Source organism: Phoxinus phoxinus (genome assembly GCF_949152265.1).
Source record: "Phoxinus phoxinus genome assembly, chromosome: 23".
Lineage (NCBI taxonomy): Eukaryota > Metazoa > Chordata > Actinopteri > Cypriniformes > Leuciscidae > Phoxinus > Phoxinus phoxinus.
This window is the reverse complement of record NC_136898.1, coordinates 9002018-9020844: the sequence shown is the minus strand read 5'-3', so window position 1 is coordinate 9020844 and position 18827 is coordinate 9002018. Positions and strand designations below refer to the sequence as shown.

Sequence of the window (18827 nt, the reverse complement as noted above, 5' to 3'; positions counted from 1 at the left end):
CACAGATGTGTCATTGTGTGTACAACAGGTGCTGGTGTATGACCTGCTCATCGGCCGTGGGGTGAAATGTGGAGGTGCCTGGAAGACCACGATGTTGAAGCATCGCTCCAGATTAGAATCTGCCCTGGCAAGAATCAAAATAAAAAAGAAAGTGAGTCGAAATCAGGACCTGCTTCCCTCCGGTTCTCAGCAGACTCAAGGTAATGTTGGTATGAATGATGTAATTTGATTGAATTAGTAAAATAATGTAAAAATAATGTAGTGGTCGTGATATTCATGTAGAGGCTATTCTTTTTAATTGTGTGTGTGTGCGTGTGTATATATATATGCTGTCAAATCTAACATAAAAGTTTACATATGTATGTGTGTATACTAATACATGTTTGTGTATGTATATACAAAGACATAACCATACATGTGTCATATGTACTAACATTCCTTTGACAAAGCTATTTATAGATTTTTGTTCATTGGCATGTTCTGTCTCTTTAGGTAATATAATTCCTCGCTATGTGCGAGTGAACAGCCTGAAAACAACTCTTGATGACGTCATTGACTATTTAAAAAGAGAGGGATTTTCATATCAAGGAACAACAATGCGGTACGTTGTCCTCTGCACGTCACAAAATTCTATATAATGCATTTCAAATGAAGTATTTTTGATCTGTTATTTCGTGTTTCATCATCTCAGGCTTGAGGATCTTGATCATCTGTCTGGGAAAACATTTCTATGTGATCTTCATCTCAAGGATCTTCTGGTTTTCAGCTCAAAAACGGACTTCCACAATCACTTCCTTTATAAAGCAGGACACATTATATTGCAGGACAAGGTAAACCGTTATACTGCACCTACATTTGTTTGCAAGATGAGTTGAACCTCATGTTATTTTGCTCTCTGTTCATATTAAATGTTTTGTAGGCCAGCTGTCTTCCTGCTTTCCTCCTAAACCCTCCGGTTGGCAGTCACGTCATCGATGCCTGTGCAGCTCCAGGAAACAAAACCAGCCATCTAGCTGCCATAATGAAAAATAAAGGGTACAGCATCTCTATATCTAATACTGAAGTATAAAGGCCCGGACATAATCCATAATCTTTATATATATATGTATGTGTATGTAAAGATTATGGATATACATTATATATACATAAATATATATAGTAGTCAACATTTGAAGTGGATCAAAACCTTTAATCAAAGCTAAATTATTTTTGAACAATACCCATTATTGTCTTAGGAACTTTTTTGATCCACTTCAAATGTTGACTACTACTGTATATATATATATATATACACACTTTGTTCATTTATTATATTTAAAAATTAATACAATTATAAATTAATATTTGTATATATAGTCAAATTAAATATTTATATTTTATTAATTTAATTAACATTTTAATTTATTTTCTAAATGGACAACAGGAAGTTGTTTGCCTTCGATCTTGATGCAAAACGCCTGTCCACCATGAGCACTCTTCTCCTTCGTGCTGGGGTCACATGTCATCAGCTGGCCAATCAGGATTTTCTGAAAGTAGATCCACTGAGCTCAGAGTACAAGGAAGTCAAGTACATCCTTCTGGACCCCTCCTGCAGTGGATCAGGTAATTATATCGTATAAATGAATAACTGCATCAGTGATATATCTTGTTTTAGATATTTGCCGTTTGGGCTGTACTGCAGGTCTTGATGCCCAATTCTGATTTGTTGACCATATCCACACACAAAAAAATCTTTGACGACCTGCTTACATCTCCTTTTAAAAGGGACCCATATTCGATATCTGCATTTACTCTATACACTTGGCGAAACAACCCAAAGTAGATGTACTGACCCGGAAAATTTTAAGGCGAAAAGGAAGTAAAAACAACGTAATTTACAATGTACGCAGTAGGGGTGTAACGGTATGCAAAAATCACGGTTCGGTACGTACCTCGGTTTTAAAGTCACGGTTCGGTTCATTTTCGGTACAGTAAGGGAAAGAGATGCAAAACATTAAACTGCTGGTTGTTTACTATAAACTCCTTTTTTAACAATTTGTTTACACTTTTTTAAACACACTTTTTAATAAAATATAACGTTAGGCTAATAAAAAAAAAGATATAAAAAAAAAAGAAGAAGAAATAAAATACTGCTGCAAAGTTCTCCACTAAATAAAATACTCTCAAACCAGGGCTCGCAAAATTTCTAAATCGCTGGTAGCCCTTCGGGCAGGCACTCTTCAGATTTTGGTAGCCCGAAATTTTTTTTACTAGCCCACATAAAAAGACATTTTTTTTATGTAGAAAATTGGTTTGGAGTCAAAACATGAATCAAAAACTTTTTCAAAACACAAATATCAACAATTGGATATAAAATAATTAAATTAGAATCATCAATACAAATATACATCTGGTTCTCTGAACTGAAATGTGTGTGACCAGTATGGAACATGAATCTGTCTGTGGCTCAGCCCCCAATGAGGGTATGATAATAAAAATAATAAAAAATAAAAAGGTAACACTTTGGGTTAGGGTCTAACGCTCACAATTAACTAGTTTCATTAACATGCAGATGGCAGGGTTTTATCATCACTGAGGTCCCAAATGTGAGGTAGACTAGTTAGGGGTGTTCGGGGGCCAATCTGCAATAATTTTCTCGGTGGCTCGAGAACATTTTGATTTCTCTGATCTACATATGTGCATTTTAAGATGTTTTGAATGGCAAAAAAATGGACAACAATAGCTTTAAAACTATGTCACACAGCTGATTATTTTTCTCTCCTCATCAGCCATCACACTCTTTTTCTCTTTGTTTTTCTCTTGCCCTGGCTCTTCCCGTCTTAAAGCTGAGTTTTAACTGATAGGCTTTTCTTTTTTGTCTGTCAATGACGAAAGTAAACTTGGGGTCAGCTGATAGGTTGATTTATGAATCATTTTCTCAGACACGTTAATTTACTGAAAGCTAGGAAAGCTAGGTAGCCTAACTAAGTTTATTAAATTTATTCACAATATGTACACATTCATTATTGATCTTAATACAGGGCCGTAGACAGGGCTTTATAATCAAATAGGTCCTAAATTTAAGGTTGTTAGGGGATTCAAATTTTTTATTTTTCTGATATGTGCATTTCAAGACGTTTGAAGGCCAAAAAAAGGATAAGAAATAGCTTTAAAACCATGTCAGCGGGCAGTATTTGTCAATACCTGCTCTCACTTCTTTCCATCACACTTTTTTCTCTGTCTCCTCATCTTGCCCTGTCTCTTCCCCTCCTAAAGCTGAACTTTTTAAATTTACTGAAGGCTACAAATTGTACTATATTAATTCTCAACATGTACACATTCGTTATTAATATTGTGCCTAACAAGATGAAAACGGCTTTGTTAATGTTTCACGTCCCCTCACAATGACAGTAAACGAATTACATGAGTCACGTTATAGGCCCATTTTCAGTTCAAAATGGCGAAATTAGACAAGTAAATTCGTTTGCCTGATAATTTGTCATTTGTTTAACATTCATGACCTAAAAAAAAAAAATGAAATATTTAGTTTAGCTACTTACATCTTATCGCACTTGACCGTAAACTGAAGCGTCGAGTCGCTCTGCTCAAATTCGCGCTCAGCCGCTTCTGTGAATATAAATCCCGCCTACTTTGATTTGATTGGTAATCTCTAATATTCTGACATTGACGAGCAGTGACAGACCAATGAGGCTCAGATACACACACACACACACACACCCTGTCCTCTGTTTCTGACGTGCGCTCTGTTCGGCGCCACTGCGGATTGAAGACGAAGAACGGGCTGAATCTGATTATAACAAGACTGAAGCGAACACTATTTCAGATAGCCCGTCGGGCAGGCCGGTTATGCATTTTGGTTGCCCGACTGGAAAATACAATAGCCCCGGGACGTCGGGCGGGCGATTTTGCGAGCCCTGCAAACCAATATTGGCCATGACGCTAGCTAGCGAGGGGCTGGGCTAAAGCGAGCGTGCCGTGTATGTGGTGATCGATATTTATGTCCGAGCCCGACCCGAGAGTTAAAATCCAATTTTTTTTTCTCATACTAATGACACATGTACGTTTGTTTGTGTGGAAAGCCCGCTTTTAACAGAAAGGCATTCGGAAATGTCCACAGAATGAGCGCATCAGCGCTCTTAACACAGGCGCGCTTGCACGTGTTTCGTTGTCACAGCAACATAAACAAATTTCCGCACACAGGAAGACAGATGTTATGGTAATATTTTACATGTATTTGAATCACAAAAACGATTAATCAGATTTAATCAGTGCAACGCGGAGACTTCCGACACTTAATATGTTCGTGTGGAAACTCGGAATTGACGTATGTTCCGCACACAAAACTAGCCTAATTTACGTGAAAGATTGCATTCGGTGCACATGTGCACCGTACCGAAACGGTCCGGTACGAATACATGTACCGTTACACCCCTAGTACGCAGACATAATACAAATCATTGATTGAAAACGATTCGAGAATATCAGAATCCATGTGCTTTTTTCCTGCTTACATGTACGTAGGTCATATCTGATCTGTCTGATCAATCAGAATTGGTTCACTTGAACCATGTGCTGTAAATGCGGCCTCAGACTTGTGCTTGTTTGTCTCAGGGATGGTTTGTCTACGAGATGAGGTCTCCGAGCCGCAGAAGGACGGGCGTCTGCAGGCGCTGGCTGCTTTTCAGCTGCACTGTCTCAAGCACGCGCTGCAGTTTCCTCAGGTACAGCGCGTCGTCTATTCCACCTGCTCCGTTCACACACAGGAGAACGAGGAGGTTGTGTCGGCCTGCTTACAGCACAACCCTGGATTCAGGTCAGAAACTCAGACCGGGACACAAAATCATTCAATATGTGTTTCACAGTATGAGGAGTTTTTAGTTTTTCTTTGCTTGTAGACTTGTCCATCTTCTTCCGAACTGGCACGAGAGGGGTCACGACCCTTTAACCCAGTGCCTTCGTGCAAGCACAGCAAAAACACGGACACATGGCTTCTTTGTGGCCATGCTGGAGAGACGTCCCCTACAGACAGACGGACAGAACCTCCCAATGATGTAAGTTTAATGATGACTACTAAATGTGAGGCTATTGGCTATATATCTGGAAAAAAAAATTTTGTTTTTGTTTTTTTCACCCCATAATAAAATCTAAAAAAGCTTTGCATGAACAAAAAGCCTTAAAATCAAATTATCAGTTGTGATTCTAATTGGTTACTGCATTTTACTGTAATACAGGGATGAGAATCATGCTGTTCAGATGCAAATTGTTTTTAATTATATCAGCCTAAATTAAAGGCTGTACAGAAAATACTGCCGTGACTTATAATAAATGAATAAATAAAAAATGGTTGGTTAGATTTTTTAAACAAGTCTCTCATGATTCCTAAGGCTGCATTTATTTGATCAAAAATAGTCTAAAAAGTAATTTATTGTAAAATAACAGTGAAATATTATTACAATTTAAAATAACTGTTTTCTATTTTAATATATTTATAATTATATATATATATATTCTCCTGTGATGGCAAAGCTGAACTTTCAGTGTCATTACTTGAGTCTTTTGTGTCACTTTATACTACAGAAATCATTCTGATTTGCTGCTCAAGAAACACTTTATTTTAATGTTAAAAAAATTATTTTTGTGGAAACAATGATACATTTTTTTCCCCCAATATTCTTTGATGAATATTTGTGAAAGCTGTGATAATCGTTTGATGAATAGAACGTTTTTTTTTTGTGACATTATAAATGTATTTACCGTCACCTTTGTTCAATTTAATGTTACTTTGCCGAATAAAAATATGAACTTTTTTCAAAACAAAATCGTACTGTTACCCAACCTCTTCAACAGTATGTTTATATGTATATTACAATTTAAATAACATCTTATGTTTCTCATTACAGTAACAATTTCTTAATTGTCATGAAACATGTCACAATTATATTTTATGGAAAAATAAGACCTGAATGTTCTTGTCAGCCTTGTTTCGGTTATATTAATGTGATTTTGTTATTGTCACAGCACAACATTGCCAGTTGGTGGTGAGGAAAAGCAAGACACACCACAATCCAGTCCATCTGATGAGGAACGAGAAACCTCACAGACTGCAAACGAACAACCTGCAAATCCAAGCTCAAAGAAAAGGAGAAACAGAAAGAAACACAAAAAGCAAGAACCCTGAAGTTAGAGGACTTTGTGTGGTGAAAATGAAAACATTCTCTGCTCAGCTATACTACTGGACACTGACCCCTGCTTTATTGAAATGTGATAAACAATTTAAAGTTTATTTTATGTCAGATTTCAGTTTTAGATTAATTGCAAATAAATTCATGTATACACACAAGTTGAATACCTGTCATGCATTGAACACATTGAAATTCACTGCAAATCAACTTTTATCCATTTTTATTCAAAACCAGCATCTCATTATCAGAGCATTTAAGCAGACACAACACAATCCGTGTGCCGCCTCATCCAGAAATCCACTCACGCTTTGAGGGTTAGTGGGAAGGGTCATTTACACACAAACTGAGCATTCACTTATAGCAACATATTAAAAACAAACAACTAGGTACAACTGCTCTCAATCATTCACATCTTGAGATATCCAGCGCACATCTCATTTTCTCAACAGTCTACACGTCTCACTTGTATTTGGTACAGCTTTCTAATAAACAGAAAGCCTGGTCCCATGCCTCCTTGCATCAGTCTGGGCATGAGGATACTTCAAAAATGTGATTACAAATTATGTTTTTAAGACCTACATGAGGAATTGCATGCAAGGGGGACTAGGATGGCTACACCATTATAAAAACGTTTTGCTGTCCCCAATTAAGTGTATTTTTTGTAAATCATTTTAAATCAATAATTTTAGGGGGTGAACAAAAATACAAAAACCCTAAAATGGTGGTTTTGTGCTTCCATATTTGTGCATTGACGTACTAATTAAATCCAGTGTCTAGTGAATATACAACATTGTATATTGACTGAAAACATTAAATCATATTACACAGCTCATTCACTTAACAGACCTGAGAATATGTTAAGATTCTGATTCAGGAACGTTCTTAAGACATGCCGTTTCAAACGCAGGTTGAATATTTGCTATATCTTGGTATTTTAAAACATCACAAGCATGCACAAACCATAGGATTCATACAAAGCCAGGAATGATTCATTCAAAATTCAGTAATGGTATACATGCACATAAAAAAAAAAGGGAAAAAAGTTCAATATAAATAGCATTTAAGCCTCTCAGTTAAATCAGATCTGAAGGTGAATGAGCAAAATAGTTTTTAAACCAACATTCCGCAACGCAACTACATTCCTGAAGTTCACACATTTTAGGGGCACTTTCAATTTTATTTTTTGCACTTATTTGAGTTGATCACACAGTCAAATGTTTATTTCCAAAACATACGTGAACAAGTTATTTTGCACACTTTCACTCAAAGCTGCTCTTCTACAGAGTTTGAAGTTGGATCAAATCTCTTTAGTCAGTAATCAAAAATAATTGAACTTGAGATCATATTCTTTTAAATCATCTAAAATGCTCTTACACGTCATTACGAAAAACAGGCATCCGTGTCTCAGAGTATAAATCCAACATCCATATGCAACCATAAGCAAAACACACTAAGGCACACAGCAATGTAAGTGTTAGAAAATAATTAACGGAAATAAAATGAGACCGTTATGGGAGCAACATCCAGTGCCTGACAGCCAAACACTGATGGGCAGGTGCAACAGATATAGGAACATGAGGTTTTGCCTACATGCTTGCGATAAGTGCCAACTTTAAGAGTATAATTAACAGTAATTTGAATGAGGCAGACTGCAGTAAACCAATTCAGCTGGGACACAGATGCACGTTTAAAATGGAGAGGTAGTAAAACGGCCAATGGTGTGGCGGAGAGAGGAGCGTCACACTGAGACATTAGCTTTGGTTTTAAACAGACAGAAGTTCAACGTATGCAGGAAAACAGACACGATCTTTGTGTAAACTGCTTCTCTTAAAGGAACGTGCAGAAAAACCTGTGTAAAATTCAATTGTTTATTATGCAGCTCACTCAGGCAAAATAAAACTTTTTTAATGGAACAGGAAAAATATTCACGCTTTGAAGGCTTAACAAAAAAATGTGAAGAATCTGCTAAGCATGATGAAAAAGCATGACAAATTTCTGCGAACTGCAAAAAAAAGGAAGGTATCTTTATATATTCACTGGATTTAAAATAAAGGAGCATACGATTTCTCGACCAAAAACAAAAGTAAAAAATAAGATTCGGTTTCATCCAACAGCCCTGGACTGAAATTCATGTTGAGTGTCCAGATTTGAAAGTCTCTTTTTCTTTCAAGTATAATTCGCTCCTGTTCGCCATCCTTCCCCAACACCAGACGTCCTCATCAGACATTTACAGACTCCATTAGCGAGGTTGTGATGAGTCTCGGTGGGCGCACCCAACAGCAGAGATGGGGCCGCCCGGTACTCTAAAAATCTACACCCCTTGAGCCTTGATCCTACACACCTGACCAGCCCTGGCAGTCTGGAGGGTTGTAGAGATGAGGTCTGACTGACAGCCTTGTGTTTGGACCAGCAGCAGTAGCAGCAGTGTCTGGGGCAGGTGGGACAGCCGAAGGAGTAGTAACAGAGTCCATTTGACAATAATGAAAGGGACAGGACTCACATCAGCCGTGTTACTTCTTCCTCGGGTGCTGCCTACGGGCTTGTAATCGACGAGCCCCAGAGGACTTGGATCCCGTTCCGATAGAGAAAGAAGCTGGTGAAGCACCTAAAAGAAAAAAAAAGAAATATTATTAAAGAGAAAAGATAGAATAGACCCAGGTTATTATAAAATATTTTTTAAATGTGAAAGTCATTTATTGCTTACCAAACGAGGCGGCGCCCATTGCTCCAAATCCTGGGGTTCCAGGACTGCCAAACGGCATCTGCATTCCTGCAGGTGACTGACCGAAAGCAGGAGTAGATGTTCCTAAGATAACAAGACAAACGAGGAGAATGTAAGATGACAGTTTTACTATGATTTAGCCAAATCATTAAACACCTCAAACTTTTACCAATTATAAACCAATACTAACAAATACATTCATTTTTAAATTTCAGCAAATTTGTATATCACATTGGCTGTAAATAAAGAGTGTATCTGTATAGAGAATTTCTGTTCTAAATTTTTTGGAAATAGCACGAAATAGTAAACCATTTTTTCAGATATTAGAATAGAAACAGCCCTAATGTTGTTAAGGTATGGATATTCTTTTTGAACTCCACCAATGTCTATGGTGACATCCTAACTGTAAAATGACTTTTTTTTAAATGATACGCTTCACACTGCAGCCTAATGAATGAGTATGTAGGCTATACATCGCCACATTTAGGTGGAAACCCCTAAGGAACAGTGCTGGACAAAGGGCTCCAGACTGCGGCAAAATGGTTGCATTTTGCGACCTTTTTGCCTGCTGGTGCAAACAAAATAAAAGCGAAGCAAAACCGCGCTTCTCGTTTGACCTGCGCAGACCGTTTATCAGCTCTAAATATCTACCAATATTAGTCAGCGCAGCGCGAGCTCAGAACAGGTTTACTCAGATCTCAATCATGCAACACCATTACTACACAGCACTAGGACATCCAGTGAGAAAGCGTTTGAATTTGTGGCAGAATTAATAACATTCCTGCAAAATCTAGTGGGAGTCATTTAAATTAAGCAAAGAATTCTGTTATAGACCATAGATATATCAGATCAAACAGCGGTGACCAGGAGAAACATTGTGCCATGAATGAACAAGTTATTTAAGGCTCTCCAGTCCACAAATCAACAACGTTCACCATGGATTTAATTTAGCAACGCTAACTGTAACCATGGTTGTCGCAGAAATAGTTTATTATTTCAATATTTTAATATGTTTTTACAATATTCATTTCAGGGTTCATGCAAACTTTTGAGAGTGAAATTAAGGCACCTTTCAAGGACTTTTTAAAGTGCTTCACACTTTTTTCAGCACTTCAATATTATCCCATTTTAATGTGATTTGTAAAACTAAAAGTTTAAAGATAAGGGTTTGTTTGCCACAAAGTGTTAAATTTCCTTCATTAGAAAAAAGAAAAGACAGTTCAGTATAATGGTACATTTAATAAGAGTAGAATACTACACATTACTGTTGTTAATAAAAGTTAATTTTTATCTGTATCTGAATTCAAGCGAAGTGCTTTCCTGTCAAATTTCCAATAAATAAACATTAGTAACTGCACTTATGAATGCAAAACAATAGTAATATGATTAAATTAAACTAGGAACTAATGCCAGATCGTGTAGTACTAAATTAGAAATGCATATCGAAATTAATCAATACGAAAAAAAAGTAACAAAATTTGGTTTTAAAAACATTGCTAAAAAGGTAGTAACCACGGTAACTAACAGTGCATTCTGGGTTAACAGAAAAACTATAGTTGTGTCCTGAATAAAGCACTATACCCTTATACACTATGAAAATATGACCTTCTGACCTTTATCACTTAAAAAAAAAACACTTACCAAAAGCAGGCTTGTTATCCGTGTTGTTGGCTCCAAAGGAAAACCCTGGTGTCTGAACTGCAGGCCCAGGGGTTCCAAATGGTGTTGCCGAAAGTGAGGCCCCAAAGTTAAATCCTCCAGAGGCAGGAGGCGCTGGAGTACTCGGAGCAGTGTTTTGAGTGCCCGTTGATGCGCCTCCGAAGCTGAACGTAGGAGCTGGGCCAGGGAGAGAGGCCACAGTCTGTGTGGAGGCCCCAAAGACTGGAGCCGCAGAAGGGGTGGTGGTGTTTCCAAAAGGGAAGCCAGATGATGCTGCACCGAATGTAGGCTGACTGTTAGTCCCAAATGCAGGCGCTACTGTGCTGGCAGCGGCTCCAAACGCAAATGGTGCTGCGCCGCTACTTCCACCACTGGGCCCAAATGTGAAAGGTTTTGGAGCAGCAGGGGCCTGCTGTGTGGATCCTGGGAAGGTTGTAGATGCAGTGAATGTTGAGCTCCCGAAAGTGGTTTGTGTTGTGGATGCCTCCGAGGAAGTGGTGGCACTGCTGGTCATGCCGAACCCACCAAACGGAGAAGATGTGGAGTTCTGGTTCGTGGACTGCTGGCCAAATCCGAACGTGCTTTGAGCCTGCTGTGTGGGCGCAGGTTTTGCTCCGCCGAACTGAAAAGCAGGGGCGGTGCCACCGGCACTAGCTGTGGTGGTGTTTAGCACAGGTGCGGCCGTTGTGGTCAATGGCGCTCCAAACTGGAACGTGGCATTTGTGGCAGGAGCGGATGTGGTGGTTGCAGTCCAGCCTCCAAACAGAGACTGGGAGGGGGTCTGTGTGGCCGGGGCTGCAGAAGCAGCGGACACCATTGTTGGCTGGGCACTGGTTAGTCCACCAAATAACATCCCACTGTTCTGTGCGGCCGGAGCAGCAGGAGTTGATGTCGTCGGTGTGGCTGTCTGTCCAAAGGAACTAATGCCACTTCCTGTGGTACTGCCAAATAATGGCTTGAAGGTGGGCTGGGTGGTTTTGACCTCAGCTGTGGAAGCAGGGGTGGTGCTTGCTGCACTGAAAATGGGCTTAAAGCCAGACAACAGGGGGTTGCTAATGCTGTTGACTGACGCAACCGTGGTTGTAGGTGCAGCAACTGTAGATTTAGGAGGCTCAGATGCAGGTGTGGCCACAGGTTTGATCAAACTGAACAGGCTGCCTCCTCCGCCCAGGGATGGCGTGCTTGGTGAGGACTGAATAGGTTGGGCCAAGATCTGAGCGAAGGCAGAGGGCATGGATGTGGCTGGCTTGGAGACAGGTGTTGATATGGAGGATGGGGCAGCGAATGAGGTCTGAAGAGTGGCAAGGCCCGACTCAGATTTAACAAATCCACTGCTAGAGTTTGTGGAAACAGCAGGTGTAGAAAGACTGTACACAGACACTGCTGGAGCTGCATTTGGAGAGACAGACACATACCAGTTCATGTATCAGTACATTGATCAAAGACGACAGTAAATACATTTATAATGTTAAAAAAGATAATTAAGTAAATGGCACAACTGTTTCAACATTGATAAGAAATGTTTATTGAGCAGCAAATCAGCATATTAGAATGATTTCTGAAGAATGACACTTAAAACTAAAATAATGGCTGCTAAACAATCTGTAAAAACATAATTTATACAAACCTGCAGTAGTAGTACTCATCATAGTGGAAGCATTGAGAAGAGGATTATTCTTCATGTTTTTCAAGGACTCCAGCAGAGGGTTTGAAATGCTTGAAGCTGGGGCAGTTGGGGTGGTAGTGATGGAGGGGGCTGAGGTGAAAGTCAGGGGTGCAGTACTGGCCATGCTGGGAACAGTGATGGTGAGGTCAATAGTTGGAGCAGGAGTTGTAGTAGCTGGTGTGGTCACAGGCAAAGGTGTGGAGAGAGAAGCCAGAGCGGACACAGCGCTCACAGCAGGCGCAGTCCCGAATGAGGAGGTTAGAGTTGGCTGGGAAAACAGGGTTAAAGAGGGAACTGGAGCGGGTGCAGAGGCTGGAGGAAGGATCTCAGGCTCTGGAAAAAATAAAGATGTTGCTTCAAGTACTTAATTTTGTTGCATCCATTACAGCCACTTGAAACAAGAGTGTAAAGAACTTACCAGGTTCCTCCAGGACTTTCTGTATCTGGCTGAGTGCTGCTTTCTTCTCCATATCTAGATCTTTTACTGTGATCGTATATCCTAGTTCAGGAGGTGGTGGCTGCAGACACAATGTTACGATGAATATCCATGATGCAAATGTGTGGTGGAAATGTGTATCTACAGCAGCTTTGCTACTTACCATAGAAATCTGATCTCCTCTGTTTGTGGTGACCAGCTGGATTTTGCGCTTACGTTTCCCACTGCTGCCTCTAGAGTCTGATGTTAATGTTGCAACAGGTGCCTCAGATTTTGGAGTAAGTTTAGCTGGGACAAACACACACAAATTAAAATTGTAGCATTCTTGATTAAAAAAGGGTACATCTCTAAATTGTATTTATTTTAATTATATTAATAAACAATGCTGTATTATATTGAGTTATAATTAGTTAATACATAAAAAAATGTATTAATGAAACAGCTAACACGTTTCCTCACTTGTAGCAGGCGCAGGATCAGTTGTCACCTTATCCATTTTTACAAAGGATGTGGAACTTGGTGAAGTAGCATCTTCCTCCCTACAGCACACAAAATAGTTTATAACAGTAACCATGTTTTAAGCCCTGAATAATCAGACTAGTTATGCATTTATCTGACATTTGCCAGGTGTGTTTACACAACAGAATGGAATTTCTTTAAAAGTTTAAATGTTTGGGGTCGGCAAGTTCTTTTGCTGAATACAAGTATTTATTTCTTTAAGAGTAATTAAATCAGCCAAATGACAGGAAAGACAATTAAGTTAACAAATAAACTGTTCTTTCAAACTGTATTAATCAAAGAATCCACAACATTAATAAGCATATTAGACTGCTTAGCAATCCTATATATAGAAACTTTTAACATATTTTTGATCAAATAAATACAGCCTTTGCTAAAAAATTTTTTACCTTGCTTTCTTAGCCGCTCTCTCTGGAGTCTGACACCGAGATCCTCCTGGGCTTGTGAAAGGAGAAAGACTGAGACTGGATGCTGCTCTTCTCTGTAAATACAAAATTGAAGGACATGAGTCAATGAATACAAAAAGTTATGGATGCACGATATATCGACCACTTTTCAATATCGGCCGATAAATGGTCATTTTTTATGTTATCGATCTGATAGTAAAATTAGGCCGATGTATCAAAGCCGATAGATAATAGATTATTTACTTCAGTTGAGAGATGCACGCTGTTCGCCATGATGGTTTTGAATGATTTGGAATCACTTTGAAAAGTAAGATGCAGTTCAGAGCAACATGTGCCGCACAAGTCCGTCACATAGGCTTCATTACATTATAATAAGAGCACGACTGTAAAAGCATGTTGTGAATTCTTCTTCGCCAGTGTTTCAGCACGACGAGCACGTTGTGGCAGAAAGAGTAAGTCTACGATTATTAAAGCCTTCATGATAAGCACAGTCAAGTTCATTTGAGCATTCGCAGCATTTTGTGCCATTGTAAGTTGTAAAATGTTTATTATAAAACTGATAGTTCCAGTCTCTGATTCTGATTGGTTGAGCTGCATTCAAAGCCGTTGTAAATTACTCAAACATACACAGTGACCGCATTACTGCACAACTGCCGTTTGTGATTCTTTGTTGGTGCATGTGTTGCTTAGCAACCTCTTTGGAACTACATTGCTTGGCGGAGGAATAAATGTGTTATAATGTTATATTTTTTGTTGCTGGTGTTTATTTTATGAATAAAATAAATATTAAAATGAATATTTTTAAGAAGTAACCGTTTTATAAAAGCAATAAGCCCCTTTAAGCCGTGCTTTACAGTGGATTTAGAGCAGCTGAGGGGGATGTTACTCCGCTCCACGTCGTGCCTAACAACGCCCCTTAGCTGTCCTAAATCCACTGTAAAACACGGCTTCAAGGGGGTTATTGCTTTATTTTGTGTATACATCTCTGATTAATCATAGCATGCTTTTGTTGAGTTAATGAATGATGCGGTAAAGAGCTTAATGGACTACTTGCACAACTACTTCCGCGTTCTAGTTAGTACATCAGGAGTTTCCAGTAACAGCGTTCAGCGCACCTACATACATGAGAATGCAGATTATCACCATGTTTTATGACTGCCAATTGATTAAAACAAAGCATAATGATCTTTGTATTAATTATCTTGAGCCTGCTGAAATGTACCTTCCTATAAATATATTTTCTTTCAAACTGTGCATTCTGAATAATAAAAAGGCGAAATATATTTATCCACTAGGCCGTAGCAGTCCTATATGCTCGTCTTCTCAGTTTTTTTTCCATACCGGTTGGGTTTACATTTTTAAACGAAATTGACTATTAAAAGGATTGCTTGTGCGCTGGTGTTTATTCCAGTCTTTTAAAATGGTTGAATGAATGCTCGTGAGGTGCCTGTAACGATGTTAAATAGGCTAGGCTATTAAATCAATAACAAACACAGCGTAGAGGAGAATGACAGTCAACTTTGAATATTATAGCATTTTGGGCATAAACATGTAAATAGTGAAAAGATTGACATTCAGTTTAACGTTCGTTCTATTCAGCTTCTGTGGGGGCAGCTCAAACAGCAACGGCATTTGAAACAGCAAGCCTAATATTAAAGTTAACTATTACTGTAATATATATATATATTTATTTAAAACATTGATGCGTTAACAATAACTAGCACTTTTTTGTTCTCATATTTTCATCAACAATATGGTTCGATTAAAATAATTTCCTCATTGTTCGTGCAGACGCGATTGCACATGCATTTTGTTTCTTTTTATATGCAGCCCAATGTTATCCAATGACTTGTTTGCATTATTTAGGCATTTTATTTTAATTTCATTTTTTGTTAGGCAATATATTTTTTGGTAACACTTTACAATAAGGTATCATTTGTTAATGCATTAACTAACATGAACTAACAGAGAGCAGTAGTTTTTGTTAATGCTAGTTTAATTAAATATTTGTGTTCATGTTATGTCACAGTGGATATAACTTTTGATCTTAAAAACGTTGAGCTTAACATTAACTAAGATTAATAAATGCTAGAGAAGTGTTGTTCATTAATTGTTGGTTCATGTTAACTAATGCTAACAAAATGAAACCTTATTTTAAAGTGTTACAATTTATGAATAAAGTTGACCATAGGAGTGTAAAATTAATTTTATCAAATTTGAATTTAGATTTATCGGCCAATATATCGGTTATCAGCTTTCAAATGTAAAGAATTGTCTGAAAATTTTAATATCGGTGCATCCCTACAAAAAATTAAAGCAATAACCATTGATAAACCCACTAAATATGATTTTCATTAAATTTCCTCAATTTACCACACTATAAATCTTCAGAAACAGTCAAATGAGATACCTGAGGATAACCCTGTGAGGAGCTGTAGGAACTGCGAATGGGATTTCGGACAGATCCAGGGACCCCACTGGGAACAGGAGCACCACTCATGGAGCTGATGGAGGAGGTACGAGAACGCTTCATAATGGACTCTTCATTGAAAGAGGAGTTCATTCCTCTCTTCATACTGCCAGGTCTGCAGAGGGGAGGAGACATAATCAGACAAAGTAATGATGAACCTCAATGTTTATCAGATGTAGAAGTAGACTATTACAGATGAAAGTGAACATTCACTTACTTTGGCACAAGCTGAGACAGAGCTCCATTTGCAAGAAGTGGCTCAAACGCTGACTGAGAACTTTCACTGCTGTCATGTCGCCTGATAAAAGCAAGACAATTATTCAGTGAGATTGCGAAAACCAACAGCAAGCCTTCAGTTCTAAATTGTTCTTATTAGCACTGAAAGCTATAAACTAACAATCAAAAAGGATAAGACCGTGTGATGGAGAAAGTAAAATGACTTTTGTTTGGTTGCTTTCTTTCCTTCACATACCTCCTTTTGCTCTTCTGCCCAGAGGAAGCACTCTTCTCCTCCTCATCAACCTCTCTCTTTCTGCTCTCTCTGAGCACGCTCAGAACAGCCTCTCTGGAGCAGGGGTCTGTCTGTGCTCCAATCCCTGGGGATGTGACAGCTCCAGGGGAGGTCAGGTGATTGAAGCTAGAAACAGAATGTAGCGTTCACATATTAGCAAAGCAAATCTCTCTTGATAATGCAAAAAGCACTCCAAATTAATCTTTCCGTAATCCCAAATTGAATTTCTTAATTAGATTACAAGCAGAAACAAAAGCATTTGTAATGCTAGTGCATTTAATCCACTCGACATAATTTGAAGTGACTCACAATGATGATCGAGTGGGGTCTGGTCTGGCGATCTTCACTGTGACCGGACTGTGAACAGTAGGCGAATTGCGCTGGGTGAGAATATTCTTCTTATGGAATCCATCCCATTTTGCAGGTGGCATCACTCCAATGGGAGACGTCCCCATCTGCTGAAGGGGGTAATGTCTGTGGGGGGTGATGGCGAATCGACTCGCAGTGCCCACAGGTTCCCTGATGATATTGAAACTTCAATTAGTTAGTTCTTCAAAAGATCTTTAACAAAAGCATAACGTTCTATGTATATTAGGGCTGGGGTGGTATATAAATTCTGTACAATATATCAATATTTAAAATTAAATGATAGCAATGAGGCAATACCATTTATATAAATATACAGTAGTTTGATATGAATGCATCTTAAAACAAGCGGAGAACACAGATTGAGCTGCTCCGTGGAACGTGCATATTCCAATTTGTCCGAAACATGTCCGAAACTTTCTTTTAAGGGCTTTAAAATAACTTGCAAGATACAGATAACACCAATAATTTAAAGATGTCTGCCCTGTCATATGCTCTGACAGAAAGCTGTGATGTTTTCCCTCAGACAGTGCATAACTTACATTTTGCAGATATATTCTCCATCTTTAAGTGTTAGAAAGTCATGCAAATATTTCCATTTTGCTGCAAGTAATCTTAGGCAGAAAGTTATGGACTGGCAGCCACAGTAATAAATGTGTGTATATATATATATATATATATATATATATATATATATATATATATATATATATATATATAGATTATACGCATGTACACACACAGCATGTATCAGGGATCACAAAATAAGAAATTGTTATACTTGTAATAAGTTAATATTCAAGACTTGGGTAATATTGCATATACAAACTATGAAAACGGCGATAGCTTGGCTAAAAAAGTAATCCATTATGTTTCTAATTCCTAGTATTAGCAGTGTTAAGGAAATTAGCGATGCAAGTGCGTTTACGAAGCTGTCAAAATGCAGTTTTCTATTATGTTGGAAGCTTTATGAAACCCTACACGTGTAGTGTCAGGCGTCCAAACTGGTGTAGGAGGAGCAGTGTGCCTGACCAGCTCCAGGAACTCCCACCATTTCAAATCATGGAGGGAAAACTGGCACAACGTACACGTTAGAACAACCGAGAAAGCTAAACGTGTACAAACATTAGGCTGATAGACGCTACATGTGAACTGCTGTAGTGTAAACAGAAGATCTCTGATCAACCGTGAGAGCTTAAACAGAAAGAGCAGGAATAAACTAAAGTGCCTTCTGGCTGACAAGACAAAGCATTTAGTATTTACCCGAATGACAGTCTTCTGTTAGGGGTGTGCACAGCATGATTAGGTCGGGCGAGTCTGTCCCGGAGGTGATCTCTGGGGTGGACGAAAGCCCCCGAACCTCCAGCGGGCCTCAAGGCGGCGGAGGGGCTTTCTTCAGCCTTGGCGAGGTAACTTCCCATGAGTATGTCCCGAGGGCTGAACACCGAGTCACTGAGCGTGTGGTCTCTTCTATAATACGAGGCTGCAAAATGTCTATCGCTAGGTGACGCAAATGAATTTCTAGCATCACTTTTACGGATCTTGTTTTTGCCTGCGGCCGGGACTCCGCTCAAAGTCCTACCCGGTAACCAGCGCAAAAGAGCCGGCGGGATGCTCAGTCCACGGCGAGGATTGAGGCCTAGTCTCTCGAAGAGCTGCAGCTCCTCCGCTTTGTGAAAATAAACGGCACAAGACACGACACAGATAAAAAGTATGTACAAATAAGCTGGTATGTAGCTCAAAACGAGTAAAAGGAGGAATAAAGAGAAGACCACAGCGGAGAAAACGACTAGCCGCCGTTTATCTTCAGGAGACATGGCGGCACCGCGCCGCCGACGGAAGATATCCCATAATTCCCCGCGTCCGCGCGCGTTGTTTACGTCTCGTGG

General features: G+C 39.0%; 3 protein-coding genes across 6 annotated transcripts in view; 1 reads left to right on the top strand and 2 right to left on the bottom strand.

Annotated features, from left to right (window-relative positions):
- The window catches only part of ripk4 (receptor-interacting serine-threonine kinase 4), a 16730-nt gene extending 13103 nt beyond the window's left edge, over positions 1-3627 (bottom strand). For 2 of the 4 annotated variants that reach the window (XM_079599588.1, XM_079599591.1), the window contains exons 1-2: positions 854-1013; positions 44-124 (exon numbers count right to left, since the gene is read on the bottom strand). The gene's annotated coding sequence lies outside the window, so the exon portion shown is untranslated. Of the gene's footprint in view, positions 1-43; positions 125-853; positions 1014-3539 lie in introns of those variants that run through there. The other 2 variants (XM_079599590.1, XM_079599587.1) reach the window with 2 other exon arrangements.
- nsun5 (NOP2/Sun RNA methyltransferase 5) overlaps positions 1-6402 on the top strand; it is a 7353-nt gene extending 951 nt beyond the window's left edge. The window contains exons 3-10 of the mRNA XM_079599618.1: positions 29-200; positions 493-601; positions 692-830; positions 920-1035; positions 1424-1602; positions 4612-4813; positions 4896-5051; positions 6019-6402. Coding sequence (XP_079455744.1) covers positions 29-200; positions 493-601; positions 692-830; positions 920-1035; positions 1424-1602; positions 4612-4813; positions 4896-5051; positions 6019-6178 — 1233 coding nt within the window. The 3' untranslated portion in view covers positions 6179-6402. The remainder of the gene's footprint in view (positions 1-28; positions 201-492; positions 602-691; positions 831-919; positions 1036-1423; positions 1603-4611; positions 4814-4895; positions 5052-6018) is intronic.
- pom121 (POM121 transmembrane nucleoporin) lies at positions 6386-18827 on the bottom strand. Its single transcript, XM_079599578.1, has 13 exons — positions 18202-18827; positions 16882-17091; positions 16534-16698; positions 16279-16359; positions 16002-16176; positions 13574-13665; positions 13125-13204; positions 12829-12953; positions 12648-12747; positions 12191-12562; positions 10546-11952; positions 8887-8988; positions 6386-8787 (listed from the first exon to the last, which is right to left on the bottom strand). Exons 1-13 carry the CDS (start codon positions 18753-18755, stop codon positions 8693-8695), a joined length of 3558 nt encoding a protein of 1185 aa, XP_079455704.1. The 5' UTR covers positions 18756-18827; the 3' UTR covers positions 6386-8692.

Coding starts and splice junctions, on each gene's coding strand:
- pom121 (XM_079599578.1), bottom strand. CDS start 18,755: ATGTCTCCTGAAGATAAACGGCGGCTAGTCGTTTTCTCCGCTGTGGTC. Junction 17,092..18,201: donor AACAGAAGACTGTCATTCGG/GTAAATACTAAA, acceptor CAATATCATCAG/GGAACCTGTGGGCACTGCGA. Junction 16,360..16,533: donor GGGCAGAAGAGCAAAAGGAG/GTATGTGAAGGA, acceptor TGCTTTTATCAG/GCGACATGACAGCAGTGAAA.